Here is a 14046-nt window from a genome sequence, read left to right as displayed (position 1 = left end):
AGCCGAAGTACTACTTGCAGCTGTTGTTATAAGATACTACAATAGCATGTTAGCTCGATGCTAATATGTAACAGGACATCGTACAAACAGGTCAACACAAAGCTAGCGTCTATTTAATTAAACACAACATAAGTGACCAAAACGAAAACCGCCGATCCTACCTAAAAAACCGTTACCAGTCAAAAAAAGTTTCGAGCTAGCCAGGAGTCGAACCTAGAATCTTCTGATCCGTAGTCAGACGCGTTATCCATTGCGCCACTAGCCCGTTATGTTGGGATGGGGCAACGTTTTATATTTATAGGGAGCCCATGGGGACGAACAGTATTACAGAACCGTTGAATTTGTAATATACTTATACTTGTAATAATTTGTATTTTTTCTTCTAGACAACATTTAATAGTAAATATACATTTAATCTAAATGTATATATAATATCTGTTGTATATGTAAAATATGAACTAAACTGTAGACAACCACATAACATACCATAGACGTTAATTTTATTCCAAAAAAATGCTACTTTCAAAACTGTCAATTTGTCAACATACAATCATAGAACAATATTGAATGTAATCAACACTTCCAACATTAAATAATAAAAAAATAACAGACATGTTTTATGTACATTTGTTTCTGAAAGCTATGTACACAAAAGAAAAGGTTGTATTTCCAAACTCTGCTCACACAAACGTACTGTACGCCTGAAGCTGCAGAAAGCCATTGCATCAAATGTAAGACAGGTAACGCGACTACAGCGAGGAAGGTACGGCGGAACTCAAACGGCTGCAGCTGAGATGGAGTCAGAGAGGAGGCGGTTGCCTGGCAGCATGTTAAACAGCGCTAAAACTACAGCTACGAAGCTTATTCATCTACAATGGCCCCCGTCAATGGCAGATAGTGCAACCTGGAGGGACCAATGCATACAGACAAAGTGTCTAATAGTTACCGGATTATAAGCGCATGTGTAACTGGACACACAGGATTGGATATTAGGATGGTTATTATCAGATGTTCAGACTGCACGCCACAGCCAAACGCCATGCTGTCAACAGTAATATTTTGTAGATTCTTGCACGGTGAGCAGAGATTACCTCGGTCTGAGGCTAAGCCATGCTACCATGTTTTTTGATACAGTCCATGCAACTCACATAGCATAGAAATGAATAAAAAAACTGGGAACAGTAATACTGTGTTTAACGTCCACTTTTTAAATTTCCATCCTGTTTATAATGAAGCAAACCCTTGAACATACTGGACTGATTCAAAAACAGATTCTTAATAAGAAATCATGCCGAGTGCTGCTCAGAACTCTTCACATTAACGCTAATAAAAATGTGCGAACAACAATAGCAGAGGCCAATACACGGCACGTTACAGTCAGATTTATTATTTTTCTCCCACTTATGCAGGGAGAAGGACTCAAAAAGCTGTCACTGTGTCGCTCGCAATGCCCTCAACATTAGACAGCTAATCCTGTCAATGCATAAAAACTGAGAGTCCACTTTTGAGTAATAAAATCAGTTTTACACGAACAAGCGCCAAATAAATGTATTAGTCATGGTCATGTTACAGAACATGCAAATAATCCTTGGTGCATTGTTTTAGATACAACTGATGTGTAGTTTAGAACTTGGGCTGTAACCTTGCAGCATCAAACATATAGTCCTGTATTCCAAAGGTGTAAATGAGATTAAAAATATCAAGAACAACCAATGGTGCAGCTTTCGCCTTTTCCAATATTCTGCAGGAGAACAGCTGTGCTGCGGTGACATTTTGAGGCTGGAGAGTCATTTGCACTCCCACAGTCTCAAAGCAACAGCATTTACACAGCGACCAGTGACGTTCTCCCCCCCCAGACATGACAAATGGAGCGTTTTCTGATCTGGGCGTGTAGCTGCATCTCTCTGCTGTTAGCTCCACATGGGTTTCACTTCCGACAGGTCCGATGAGGGGTGTGTTTTTTGGGCACCTCGATGCGACATCTGCTCCGGTCGTCAAGCCAAGGCAGCTCAAAATTCCTGGAGATCAAATGAATGGTTATAACTTTTGTTTTCATGTGCTCTTCTGCTTTCTGAACACTTGAGAAGCAAAAGTGAAAATGTTAAATCATTAGGTGGACAGTAATAGGAGACTTGAGGACCAAGTATTAGACAACTTCACCCCCCAAAATTTAAAACCATCAACATTGAAATTTAAAAGGACCTTTTTAAAGCCACAAAGTAATACATCACTGCCTACCTGACCCAAATTTCATAAACCAATCAATAAATATCCGTTAAATTATGATCTGCAGTGCAGGACTCTACAGCCTCCTGCCAGTCTGCGATAACAGTAAACAATGTTTAACTTACTCTTGTGTAAGCTTGGGCAGCGGACGACCAAATGCAACCACGGGCAAAAATGGAGTGATCACTATTGTTTCAACTGCAAGAAATTAAGTGAATGTTAAAATCACATCAGTGCTGTAAAATAACATTGCAGTCATACGTATCCAAGATAATGAGAAATTCAAAATTGCAGATGTACCATCTTCAGTATCAGGGTAGAAGGAGGAAAGCTCCGGCTCAGTCTCCTGGACCACTTTCTTTCTGTTCATGCGTTGCTGCAAACGCTGAAACATGCGCTGCTCTCTGATTCGCTGAATGTCCCACCTAAAATAGCCATTATAGTAATAAGGACCATGGGGCTAGTAAGTCACAACTTGAACATAACTCATATTCAAATTTTAAAATGTGTAGTTGTTATGTAGTTCAAGTACTCGGTATAAACCAAAGACATAGGGTTGCTTAGAAAAATCACAAGTAAAATGACACTGGTACCTTTTCCTCCTCTTCTCATCCAACTCGAGCTTTGAATGGCGTTTCAAAAACACACTATCATCCAGAGGCTTGAGGGAAAACAAATTAAAAATGATTTAAGGTATAATGAAATACAATTTTCAATCTTCAGCTGTAAGACCTGCGTTTTCCATTCAGACACATTACCTCAGGCGGGTTAAAGGAGTCGTCATCATCTTCGTCCAACGGCTCTATGTAATTTTCCCTCCAGGAAGGAACTGAAAGACCCAAATTAATAAGAGAACAGAAATTAATCTTTAATATTGTGTTCAGTGTTTTAAAGGATAAAGTGATTAAAGATGGTATATAGGTTAGGCTTACAAACAATCAGCATATCATGTACTACATGAGGAGTCCACTCACTGGCCACCTCTTCCTCCTTTTTAGGGGAAGTCTCACGCAGAGGGGACAAAGGTGGTTGGTTCCAGCAACATAGATACATCTCTGTGGTAGACATGAAGGGAAGATCTTCCATCTGACAGCTCAGTTCAGGCTCCTCTTTACAGGGGAGCAACATGTCTCTTTCTGGCCCTGACCTCAGAGGCATACATTTCTCTGGGGTTTCCTTACTGCGCAGCTCTCTCTGACTGGGAGAACCAGGCTGAATCTCAGGTTTCTGGGGGCTAAGCTTGACACTCTTCCCCCGTGATTTTTGGACTTTTGCATCTCCAAAGCAAGATTTCCTACACAGACAAAAGAATTATATCAACTTTAATTGTGAGAAATGGTTTCATTTGAGTGTGTGACAAAAGGGGCAACCTTGCCCAGTGCAATGAAGAACGTCTTCAAAACAATTCAGTTGTAATGCACCATCTAAAATGACAATGTAGAAATGATTTAACTCAAGTAAAAAACAAAAAGCTTCATTTGGCTGTGATGTTAAAAATAAGTGAGAAAGCTGCCTGACTAAGTCCCCGATGGAGATAAATATCCTTCTGCTACAACATAGATTCCATTAATGAGGTTTGGTCATTGCCAAAAGATGTAAAGCCCAATGCCGTCTGCTGTTTATTTTACCTCTTTTGGCCTTTGCCACCCCGACTAAAGGGGAGTGGGGTGGCTTGGTTTGACTGTGGACTCTCCTCTATGTCCAAATCCCACATGTCCTCTTTGTCAGGGGTCCATGGCTCCAGGGGCTGGAAAAGGCGCTTGTCACGCGGCGTGTCTTTCCTTGTTAGCTGCAGACGTCGCTCCATGCGCTCAATGCGAGCAAGAAGCTTCAAAGAAATTGACAGATATTAACTTAAATGCCTCTCAAATGAACACACAATTTCTTAAAATGTTTTACATACTGTTTCCTTGTCTGCCTTGAGGTCATCTATCTCCTTGTCTTTGGACTGCAGCTGTTGTTGCTGTTGCTCAATGAGGTCCAGTTGCAGGAGAACAATCTGTCGGAGGCAGTTGGCCTGTGCATGTGGATTGGCAGGTGCTTTTCTGATGTTCCTCCACTTGCCCTCAGATGAAAGTTCAATGGATGCAGTGCCCAGGACTCCAGGGCCAATCCCCTTTGCACTGTCATCTCCACCAGCATCCTTTGGGTTGTTCTTTACAGCCATTTGAGAGTTTTCCATGTTGTCAACAGAGAGGGGTTTACCTTTCACTGGGGTTCCCTCACCCCCCATTGGTCTCACAGGGGACAATATCCCCACAGTTTTTTTGTCTCCTTTTACTACTTCTGCAACCGTGGCAACGAGGGGAACTTTACTTGTCATGTACTTCTGGTCTAAATCATTGGATTTGCTCGGGATCTCGCCCTTCTGCAGGTCTTTAACATCTACAATGAAATCGCAGGGGTCCCTCTTGAAGCTCACGGGACTCACCGTGGCGGCCCCCGTGTGCGTTTTGCCCAAGTCCACTATGTCAGCCTTCTTCCTGAGTCCTGTCTTTGGAAACAATGTGGATCTCAGAGTCATGGCGAGCACAACGACTTTTCATCCTGCAACGCCTCGACGCTGCGTTTCCAACCACAGCTAGCGAGCTCAACGGCTGCTACCCTGCAAACCAAAACAAAAGAAATCATATTTTCCTTCCTAGCTGTGTAACAGAGAGCTTAAAATACGCAAAAACAGGGAGGGGGCTACACGACTGTAGCCAATTTCGGGCATCCTTTTATTAAAATTCTTCTCTGGCTGTGACATTAAAGCTAAGCTAAAGTAACACTGCAGCACAAACACGCGAATGCTAATTACGTAAGCGTGGCGATTACAATTTCAGTTGTGTAATGTGGATGGGTGGACATTTTAGGTTTAAGTTTTCAACGACGACTCGGGAGTGGCTGTGGGAAACCCTGGTAGCAGCAACCAGCTCCTCCATTTTGGTTCTGGTGAAATCATGAAAAACAATAACAGCTAGCTAGGTGGCTAACGCTACCCGGCTCGTTTCTCCAATAAAATTTGTGTCCGGATCGACGCAAATACAACGACGCGTTCACGATTCGGACAGGTGTGTTTTATGAACGTGCAACTCAGTGTCCGGAGCTTACCGCGACTACAATTCAAGTCCACCTGCATTTGCCTTCGTGTTCCCTCCTCAAGACTTGTTTTAAAGCGCCGAGTACTGCGCATGCGTAATGTGTTAGCTGGCCATGTCTTGTGTTTTGGAGGTTTTGAGAAAAAGCAGTGTTCCTTGAAAGATTTTCTTTTCAGAATTACAGATTTGTAACAGATCTCTGCGAAACTAGTATCTCTTACTTGGTTAAACAAATGCGTCTGAGTTATATGTTATCAATTTAGTTTTACGATTTTAAATAAAATTTAAACATATATTGTTACTTTAAGTTTATATTATGAATATGGACCTCGTACACAGCTGCTGTAGTAACAAAGTTTAGTTACTTAGAAAGTAGTTATTAGTTGGAAAAGCAAGGGAAATAACAAATTAACGTATAAGTATTACGTCAATATTCTTGCTTAAATTCGCTTAAAAATTGTAAAATAAATAATTTTTTGTATATTTAACATATTTTAAAGTTAAGTTCCTGTGATTTAACAGTCGGATTGTCTAACAGGGAGGGTGGAAATAGGGTCGTTTTAAAATACACTGGGTGGCGGTAATGCACAAGTAAAGCTCGTAAACCGCCATAAAACGGTAAGAAGAAGAAGAAGTTTAACGGTTGGTGGCGATAGCGCTACTCGACTACCGCGTACTGAAGATCGCGAAGAAGAAAGACCGAGGAGACGGAAGTACTTGTTTTTCCTTTACTCAGTAGATCGTTACTTAATAGAAACAGTCTTGCTAAATTAAATTTAAATAACCATTCGTTCCTGCTAAAATCTTTATTTTCTGTCAATATTCATTGTATAATAACAGAATATTTGAATTATAAACGCTAATGGCATTATTTTACCCGACTGCAGTGACTAAATCTAGCTAGTTTCCAAGCCTAACTTTACCTTAGAATAACACTCGATATTGCTTTAGAAGTTGTTCCCTGACATTTAGTAAAATGCATCGGAGAGGAGTTGGAGCTGGCGCAATTGCCAAAAAGAAGCTGGCAGAGGTGAAGTCTGAATAAAACATATTCTGAGTTCATTTTTAAAAACGTTTTTTTCCTCACCTGTGACTTGTGTTGTCTGCCATTCAGGCCAAATACAAAGAAAGGGGAACTGTTCTTGCAGAAGACCAAATTGTCCAGGTAAGTCCATGTTTGAAGTTAGATAGTAGGTTCCTTTTAAACCGCACTAAGGAGATGTTAAATTGGCCCTACAACATTTACATTAGGTCTGATTTTTTGACAGATGTCTAAACAGCTGGAGACCTTCAAATCAAACCTAGAGGAGTTTGCCAGCAAACACAAACAAGAAATCAGAAAAAACCCACAGTTCAGGGTTCAGTTTCAGGAGATGTGTGCCACCATCGGAGTCGACCCTCTTGCCTGTGAGAAACATTTGGAATAAAGTCTGGAAAAAAAACAATATGACCCTGGAGAAATTTGAAAATAAAAGTAATGTCTTACAGTGAAAGCCACTTTTTTTCATTCTTTTTTTTTCTTATTTTTACAGCTGGCAAAGGCTTTTGGTCTGAGATGCTGGGAGTTGGTGATTTCTACTATGAGCTTGGTGTGCAGATCATTGAAGTATGTCTAGCTCTGAAACACAGAAATGGAGGTTTGTGATTTTTCTATGAAAATAGAATTTGAAGGCTTAATGAATCACCTGGCCTTATGAACAGGTTTGTTTTTGTGCTCATTTGTGCAATCATTTGTCCTCTTTATTTCTTACATAACTGGGTAATATGGGTAACACGACTTGGTTTATTAATGAAGCATTTCAGAAGCATGTGCCTCTGTATGAACTGGTTGTATTCATAAATGTTAAATTGAAAGTTTATGGGAAGTTAGGAGGCTTTGGGAATTTTAACTTGTGACAACAGAACTAAAAAACAAACAAACAGCATAGTTTTAAAAGAGGCTATTGCAATTCACTGTTTTAATAAACGGTTCCAGTTACTCCATTCATAATATTTAACTAATATACATTTCGGTTATAAATCAATTCAGTATGTAGAAGTATGCAGAAAACTTAAATACTAAAATACCTGATGCTGTGTCTCCATGTGTTTTGTAGGGCTTATTACTTTAGACGAACTCCATCAGAGAGTGCTAAAAGGAAGAGGTAAATACGCTCAGGATGTAAGCCAGTAAGTAATAAAATATTTTCTTTATAAGTCAAATTCAATTGCAATTATTATAATTGTAACTTTAACCATACAGTAAGATACAGTTTATTTGTTTAATGCCTAATATTTGTCAGTTTCAACTGTATCCTTACAGATTTAATGTCCACATTTTAGCTATGTAAACAAGTTGTTTATTTGATAAAATGCCTAAAATATATTCTTATTAGGGATGATTTGGTGAGGGCCATAAAGAAACTGAAGGTGATGGGCAACGGTTTCGGGATGATTCCTGTTGGTGGTTCTTACTTGGTGCAGTCAGTCCCAGCAGAGCTCAACATGGATCATACTGTAGTTCTCCAGCTAGCTGAGGTAAGAGTTTAGCAAAAGTCCCAAAATGACTCTTACTAACAATCATCACACTTTGATGTTTTTTATCACTATGAGAATATCTTGATGTTCATGAGTTGTCTGAGTTGGTCTGAAAATCCTTGTTTCATAGATGATCTACTAATTCATGCAAATAAGTGTCTCACTGTGTGTTTTTTTTTGTTCACTTGAAGAAAAAGGGATTTGTTACAGTGAGTGAGATTAAGGACAGCCTAAAATGGGAGAAGGAACGAGCCTGCCATGTCCTGGTAAGTGCATCAGTTAGATTCAGGTTGCAGCTTGAAGTAAGAATCAATAGAGATTAAAGCATATTAAAACCACTAATATTATACCTGTACATATTAATACTGCAGACAAACCATTATTTTCTACTCTCATGTCCAGGATCACCTGCTAAAAGAGGGCCTGGCCTGGTTGGACTCTCAAGCAGCTGGAGAAGCTCAGTACTGGCTGCCTGCTCTCTTCTCTGAGCTGACCTCACGTGACATCACACCCGAGGAGGCCAACCAGATGACACCTTAGGGAAGTGATGGGCTGTATTTACGACCATGGCCATCTTTAGAGACATGTTGGTAAACAGTATGTGCCTGGTTGGAAGGTGCATGTAATGGAGCTGGCTGGTTCACTGGGGCTGGCGGTCAACATGAACTTGTGCTGAGATCATTTTCTGGACACGAGGAGGGTCACCTCAGTAATAACCTCTATGCAATGAGTGCACTTACATTGTTCCTGTCACTGGAAACGGACTGATTCCTGTCAAGCCACAAATAACATTCATTAGCTTCTCTGTGTTGTGGTTTGAAGATTATTCATGCAGTTGCATGTTGTTTGACTTTTTCAGTATAAACGTTAACTCTGAAAGAAACACCAGATGCATTTTTCTAGTTGAGCTATTTTTTTATTACATCAGCACATAGAATCACTTAATTCATTTTCACTTTTTACACTTCTCTATCTCATATCGTCCACTTAACCTTTCTTGTTAAAATCAGCAAAACTTGGTTACACTCGAGAAGCTCAAAACTATACTGTTTATGAATAAATGTGGTAAATATACATTTAATATAACTTTATTTTTACTTTAACTGGGTTTTCCCAGGGAGTTTACTGATGTGCAAAGCTGGTCGAGCAACTGTTTATTTGGAAAATATATTTGCAGTAAATGAGCATAAACAAGCAAAAACACCTCAGTCCTCCACATAATGAACATTTACTTATAAGACTTTATCTCTTGTCATGTATATTGTAATAAGACAGCTGGACTCTCACAGCTCATGGCTGTAGACGTGATCTTCAAACACCGACTGCTCCATGCTGTCGCACATCAAGGTGCAGAAGGGGCACACTCTGTGACTGCCCTCGTGCTGCTCCAGCTCGATGTGGGTGATGCCGGGGAAGCTCTCCTGGCAGTGACGACACACCAAGATAGGCTGTGGATAGAAATAGACCCCCCACATCAACATGCTGTAACAAAATCAGCAATGGATTAAGTTTTAAGTGCACTCTGAAAATAAATGGTAAACAGCTGAGGAACTAGGAGGAGGAAGCATAACGAAACGACACGCCTTGATTTGGAAATGGAGCCAACACTGACAGGATCAAGTTGTAAATGTGACATACCTCTTCCTCTGTCACTGGATTGTCATCTGAGAGGAAAAGAAAGGAGTGACCTGGTTAGAACTGAATTCCGGTGACGGTGTCCATCTTTGCTCATTGGGCTCGCTCACCTATCGTCTCATACACGTGCTGCACCTGTTCAGGTGTGTCCTGCTGACTTGTCGAGCTGTTGCGATCTGCTGATGTGGTGTCAGGCTGCATGTACTGCGACGCTTCCTGCAGGTCGGCGTAAACTTTGCGCAGACCCTCGATATCGTTTTTCAAGTTCTGACAAAGGAGATGCAGTTAATTATAGAGAAAAACAGCTGCAAAGTCTGACGCTGATTTTTCCAGGTTTACCTCGTTTTCTCGGGTGAGATCTTCCTTCTCACGACACACAAGCCTGATCATGTGCTCCTTCTCGTGTATCTTGTTGTCTTGCTCATCAAGTGCTTCACGAGCCTCCGTGAATTGTAGCTTTAAAACATAAAGAAACCGTCAAAGTAAATAATAAGTAAGTCAGATCGTAGCATGTGTGTGGCCAGAAGCTTCCTTTTACCTCAACTTTGCTGCTTTTCTGTTTTTCCTGATCCAGCGAAGCAGCGACCCTGTCCAGCTGCTTTTTGACCCCCTGCAGCTCCTTGTCAAGAAGCGCTGCTCGTGTCTTGTAGTTTACAGACTCCTCTTTTTCATGCGCTAACTTCCCCTGGGTGTCCTGCAGCTGTCTGGCCACAGTCTCATACAAGTCCTGAAAAGACACATACCATGTGCTATGCCCGAATTGAAGAATGAACCACTCTTTATTGAAGCTGTACCCACCTTTAGTTCACCGTCTGGACTGTTCTGCACCACCTCCTGCTGCGACAGCCTCTGGTGTAACTCCTGGTTCTCTCTCTTCACTTCATTCACATTTTGTAAGAGTTCCTGCAGCCTTTGCAGTTCTGCAGAGAGCCTCTCCTTCTCTTTCTCACTGCTCTGGAGGTCAACCTTCCAAAAGTACAGCACACATTTAACAGGGAAAATCGCTGCAGGTTGTGTTAGTTTCACATTGGTTGTGGACCCAGTTCTTGCAGACTTTGCACACCTGTATCAGATGGACGCTGTCTCTTGCTTTCAGCAGGTCCCGTTCTCCTTCTCTGAGCTTAGACCCTAACCTGAAACACACAAACCCATGTTAACAGCCAGACAACTTGACTTTCTACAAGCTTCCACACATTGTATGAAAAGGTTTAGACCAGACTCACGATAAAATCTCGTCGGTTTGTGCGTCCAGCTTCCTCTTCAGCTCCTCACGCTCCTGTTTCAACTGTTTGATCTTTAGCACAGCTCGATCATATTTTTCCTGGGTGTGTGTCTGAAAAACACAAAAGGTTTAATGCAGAAGGAAACTAACAATATGACCATGTACTCAACCAGCTATTCGATAAAATGTTCGACCTCATTTGGACTTGTTGGTTCATCAAAGCTCGAGCTTCTGTTTGGTTTGTTCAGCTCAGCTTTACTCTGTTGCTGTGCATCCATCTGCGCTATCTTTTGGACTGAAAGCTCCACCTGGCAATGATCATATTTTTGATGAATGAATAATGTAAGGAATTTAGATGAATTTAGATTTTTACACATGATCTAAAAACTAACCTTCAGGTTCTCTACTTCTTGCTGTTTCAGCTGCAGAGTGCTTACTAAGATTCCATTTTGTTCTTTGATCTGATCCAGTTCTCTTACCAGCAGGACATTGTCCTTCTCCTTCTGCTCGTTCTGCCCCTGTGCAAATCAACGACGCTGCATCACATACCAAAGTTCAATTCCTATTGATCGATTCTCTCAGTTGCACAATGAGCCAATGTGCTGAACCCAATGAGATAAGCAGACCTTCAAGCAGGCAAGGTCCCGCTGTTCCTTCTGTAGTGCTAGCTTTAAGGTTTTAAATTCCTCCTTTATTCGGTCCAGCTCTTTCTGCAGTTCAGTTTTCTCATGTAGACTTTGTTCCACTTGTTCCTGAGTTCAAAAAGCCAATAAATCAATATCAAGTTTTATTTACTTTACAGATGGAGAAACAGTTTTCATCAGTAGTGGAGGAAGTACAGAGAGTTTTACTGACGTTAAAGCAGCAATTGCATAATGCACATTATCAGGTTTAAATGCATCCATACATACATCAAATTATTTATACAGTAAGTACATGACACTTATTTAACATATAAATCCTGCTTGTTAACTGTGAGAAAAGCACTAATACTTATATAAGATGGTGCTAATGTTTCCCCACATTTGTGCTTTTAAGATGTAAAATACATCCACTGGCTTCTTGTCCGGATTAGATTTTCAGCATTTGCTACCTGTGTGGTGATGAACAGGATGTCGTCATCTGGGATGCTCTCCATGTTTGTCTCTGCCGCTCCTTTGAAGGAGAAGGGAGTACTGGCTCCTCGCACTTGGCCACTGTTGTCAATGTAACAGAACTGGTAGAACTCGGTCTCATCCTTTGGCAAGTAGTAATCTAAGGACAGAAACCATATGACCATCGCTGTAGTGTAGTGATACTAGTCAGTAGTTTCCAATCTGAGGATCATGGTCGCCAGAGGAGACTTTTATGAATGACAGGATTCTGTAGGACGAGAAATGAAAGCCTTGCGATGGCAATAATGCTTAAGCTGTTTACACATGATAGACTGAGTTCAGGCATCAGCATGTCTGAGTGTACATCATAAACATGCCCCCGTGTTTAGCTTTTCTAACCACTCACTGCAGAGAAAGTAACACGTTCTGACCTTTAAAAACAGCTATGTTCGTCATGGGCTCCTGTCCGTCCTGACTGTGCTCCGCCCACACAAAGGTATGATATTCTTTTGTTGTGCTCCACCCCACCTGGACAGGTAAACAATAGAAAAAGTGAGTAGAAATAAACACGTCTCTATCTCATATATATACATATACATCTATACATGTTAGTCAATGTGTTGGTGTCAGCCATGTGAGGCCTGTTCATACATGCAGTCCGTTTATTGTTTGATCTCATTTATTTTTCTTTCTTTCAAAGTTGCGTCCTCACCTTAAATATGCCCACCCAGTCCCTCGGGTGGGGCTGGTAGCCTGCAGTGAGGGTGTAGTGGCAGGTAGCTGCGACGGACGGCGAGTAGGAGTGCGGGATGTTGGTGAACACCACCTGGGAGAAGGTGCGCGCCGAGGCCTCGGCTTGAGGCGTCTCTGAGGGGCTCTCCATGCTGCGCCTCCGTCTGCCAGCCAACACAGAGAGTGATTGTGAGACGGCAGGTGCCACAGACGGGCCCGTGTCAGAGGCACAAAGCAGCTCCGCCGCGTCTTCCTGTTGTTGGGTTGGTTTGTTTTTGCGCATTAAATAATGGTCCTTTCGAGTTGATTACGCAGTCATAATTCACTCAAAGGCTTGAAGGCAGCTGAAAAGGCTGCGTCACTTACTTGAAATCACAACTTTACCTACAGTTAGGATTTAATAGCTCTTTTTAATAACTTTTAAGGGAGTTACTTAAAACATAACTTTAAAAAAAAGAAACCGAAAGTGAACCACCTTAAAAGACAGCACCCTACGTGTTATTTCCTGTTAATTTAGATGTACAGTTATTCTTCTGGTACCCGCTGTTCTTACGAAGCTGAAATCTTGACTGAAATAATCAAATCAAAACATTACACTTACACGTTTGTTGCCTACGAGCTCAGAGCAGTCAGGTCGACCAGCACAGCAAGCCTCAGTGCTGCCTTCAGTGCCCCTCGGACACTTCTTCGGTTTCGTTACGTCTAAATTCCTAAACAAACAGAACGTCTGTATTTCTCTAATTTAGCAGGTCATCCGTGTGATTTTGTATTTAAAATTATTAAATGTAGTATATGTGTTTTTTCCTACACGTCTTTATTGAACATATACATATATACAAACAACTATATTAATAAAGATCACATTTGCATTCTATTACTGTTGTTATTACTCATGACTATATTAAATAATTATTTTTTCTACTATACAATATTTTCTATTTAGGTGCTTAAGACAGGAACGCAACAACAAGCGCAGCAGTTTGACTTTTTAAAACTTTTTTACGAATACGTATAATACCTGACTTGTCATTGCACATAACCTCCGTGTTTTACGTAACAGTGCGTATTTGACCCGTTTCTCTCAAATGCGTTTAAACATAAATCACTGCTCCCTTTTCTCCGTTTGTCTATGAAAGTATCACGAGGTGCTGCATTGTGGGTACTTTAGTCCAGTTTAACAATTTGCACGTAAATCGCTGACTACAAGTGATATACCGACAAATGACCACAAGAGGGAGCCAAACCCTGTTTCATACAGAACTTTTTATTGCGCAGACATAATCTTTACAACCTGTTGTAACTTAATGTTTGTTAATTATCTTAAACCTTCATAAGTTTATTGTAATTAGTTTTATGTTGGATGTTTTATCTATTTTATATTGACAATTATTTGCAACAAACTAGCAGGTCGGTCTTTCGGCATATTACTTCTAATAATAAAAATTATATTAATTCAAATTTCATATGTTTAATGAAGAATGTTTTTAATTGGGTTTAATGCTAAGAACATTTTGCTGCTACACTTTTTGCTGCTACACAG

At 40.8% G+C, this 14046-nt stretch overlaps 3 protein-coding genes and 1 non-coding gene across 7 annotated transcripts; 1 reads left to right on the top strand and 3 right to left on the bottom strand.

The window, feature by feature from the left end:
- Positions 1-192: 192 nt before the first annotated feature.
- trnar-acg (transfer RNA arginine (anticodon ACG)) lies at positions 193-265 on the bottom strand. The gene has a single exon. It is a non-coding gene; the product is annotated as a tRNA-Arg (tRNA).
- A 213-nt stretch (positions 266-478) lies between these two features.
- Positions 479-5455, bottom strand: msl1b (MSL complex subunit 1b). 3 transcript variants are annotated; one of them, XM_029133751.3, is made up of 9 exons: positions 5320-5455; positions 4130-4831; positions 3855-4054; positions 3159-3520; positions 2985-3055; positions 2820-2887; positions 2527-2651; positions 2352-2424; positions 479-2018 (listed from the first exon to the last, which is right to left on the bottom strand). In XM_029133751.3, exons 2-9 carry the CDS (start codon positions 4748-4750, stop codon positions 1928-1930), a joined length of 1611 nt encoding a protein of 536 aa, XP_028989584.1. In that variant the 5' UTR covers positions 4751-4831; positions 5320-5455; the 3' UTR covers positions 479-1927. The 3 variants fall into 3 exon arrangements, with proteins under 3 accessions (XP_028989584.1, XP_028989585.1, XP_028989586.1); XM_029133752.2 differs by having other exon boundaries at positions 2985-3064; positions 3201-3520; XM_029133753.2 differs by having other exon boundaries at positions 3201-3520.
- A 470-nt stretch (positions 5456-5925) lies between these two features.
- Positions 5926-8717, top strand: snf8 (SNF8 subunit of ESCRT-II). 2 transcript variants are annotated; one of them, XM_029133756.3, is made up of 9 exons: positions 5926-6019; positions 6279-6336; positions 6421-6471; positions 6575-6713; positions 6839-6943; positions 7403-7475; positions 7682-7823; positions 8015-8089; positions 8226-8717. In XM_029133756.3, the coding sequence occupies exons 2-9, from the start codon at positions 6283-6285 to the stop codon at positions 8361-8363; spliced, it is 777 nt and encodes a 258-aa protein (XP_028989589.1). In that variant the 5' UTR covers positions 5926-6019; positions 6279-6282; the 3' UTR covers positions 8364-8717. The 2 variants fall into 2 exon arrangements, with proteins under 2 accessions (XP_028989589.1, XP_028989588.1); XM_029133755.3 differs by having other exon boundaries at positions 5939-6019; positions 6258-6336.
- calcoco2 (calcium binding and coiled-coil domain 2) lies at positions 8716-12688 on the bottom strand. The gene is made up of 14 exons (XM_029133749.3): positions 12487-12688; positions 12206-12302; positions 11774-11934; positions 11307-11432; positions 11073-11198; positions 10875-10988; positions 10682-10791; positions 10522-10591; positions 10257-10424; positions 9997-10185; positions 9798-9914; positions 9569-9725; positions 9462-9487; positions 8716-9271 (listed from the first exon to the last, which is right to left on the bottom strand). The coding sequence occupies exons 1-14, from the start codon at positions 12655-12657 to the stop codon at positions 9107-9109; spliced, it is 1797 nt and encodes a 598-aa protein (XP_028989582.1). The 5' UTR covers positions 12658-12688; the 3' UTR covers positions 8716-9106.
- Between the last annotated feature and the right edge of the window lie 1358 nt (positions 12689-14046).

Source organism: Betta splendens, chromosome 19 (genome assembly GCF_900634795.4).
Source record: "Betta splendens chromosome 19, fBetSpl5.4, whole genome shotgun sequence".
NCBI classification, from domain to species: domain Eukaryota; kingdom Metazoa; phylum Chordata; class Actinopteri; order Anabantiformes; family Osphronemidae; genus Betta; species Betta splendens.
The sequence above is the reverse complement of the archived record's forward strand: the minus strand, read 5'-3'. Positions and strand labels throughout refer to the sequence as shown.

Excerpts from the sequence above, each read along its gene's own strand:
- snf8 (XM_029133756.3), top strand. The coding sequence starts at position 6,283 with ATGCATCGGAGAGGAGTTGGAGCTGGCGCAATTGCCAAAAAGAAGCTG. Across the intron at positions 6,337-6,420 it reads CCAAAAAGAAGCTGGCAGAG|GCCAAATACAAAGAAAGGGG; the intron begins GTGAAGTCTGAA and ends TCTGCCATTCAG. Across the intron at positions 6,472-6,574 it reads CAGAAGACCAAATTGTCCAG|ATGTCTAAACAGCTGGAGAC; the intron begins GTAAGTCCATGT and ends ATTTTTTGACAG.
- calcoco2 (XM_029133749.3), bottom strand. The coding sequence starts at position 12,657 with ATGGAGAGCCCCTCAGAGACGCCTCAAGCCGAGGCCTCGGCGCGCACC. Across the intron at positions 11,935-12,205 it reads GAACATAGCTGTTTTTAAAG|ATTACTACTTGCCAAAGGAT; the intron begins GTCAGAACGTGT and ends TTCTGTCCTTAG. Across the intron at positions 9,272-9,461 it reads ATCCAGTGACAGAGGAAGAG|CCTATCTTGGTGTGTCGTCA; the intron begins GTATGTCACATT and ends TTCTATCCACAG.
- msl1b (XM_029133751.3), bottom strand. The coding sequence starts at position 4,750 with ATGACTCTGAGATCCACATTGTTTCCAAAGACAGGACTCAGGAAGAAG. Across the intron at positions 2,652-2,819 it reads GATGAGAAGAGGAGGAAAAG|GTGGGACATTCAGCGAATCA; the intron begins GTACCAGTGTCA and ends TGGCTATTTTAG. Across the intron at positions 2,425-2,526 it reads CTACCCTGATACTGAAGATG|TTGAAACAATAGTGATCACT; the intron begins GTACATCTGCAA and ends AATTTCTTGCAG.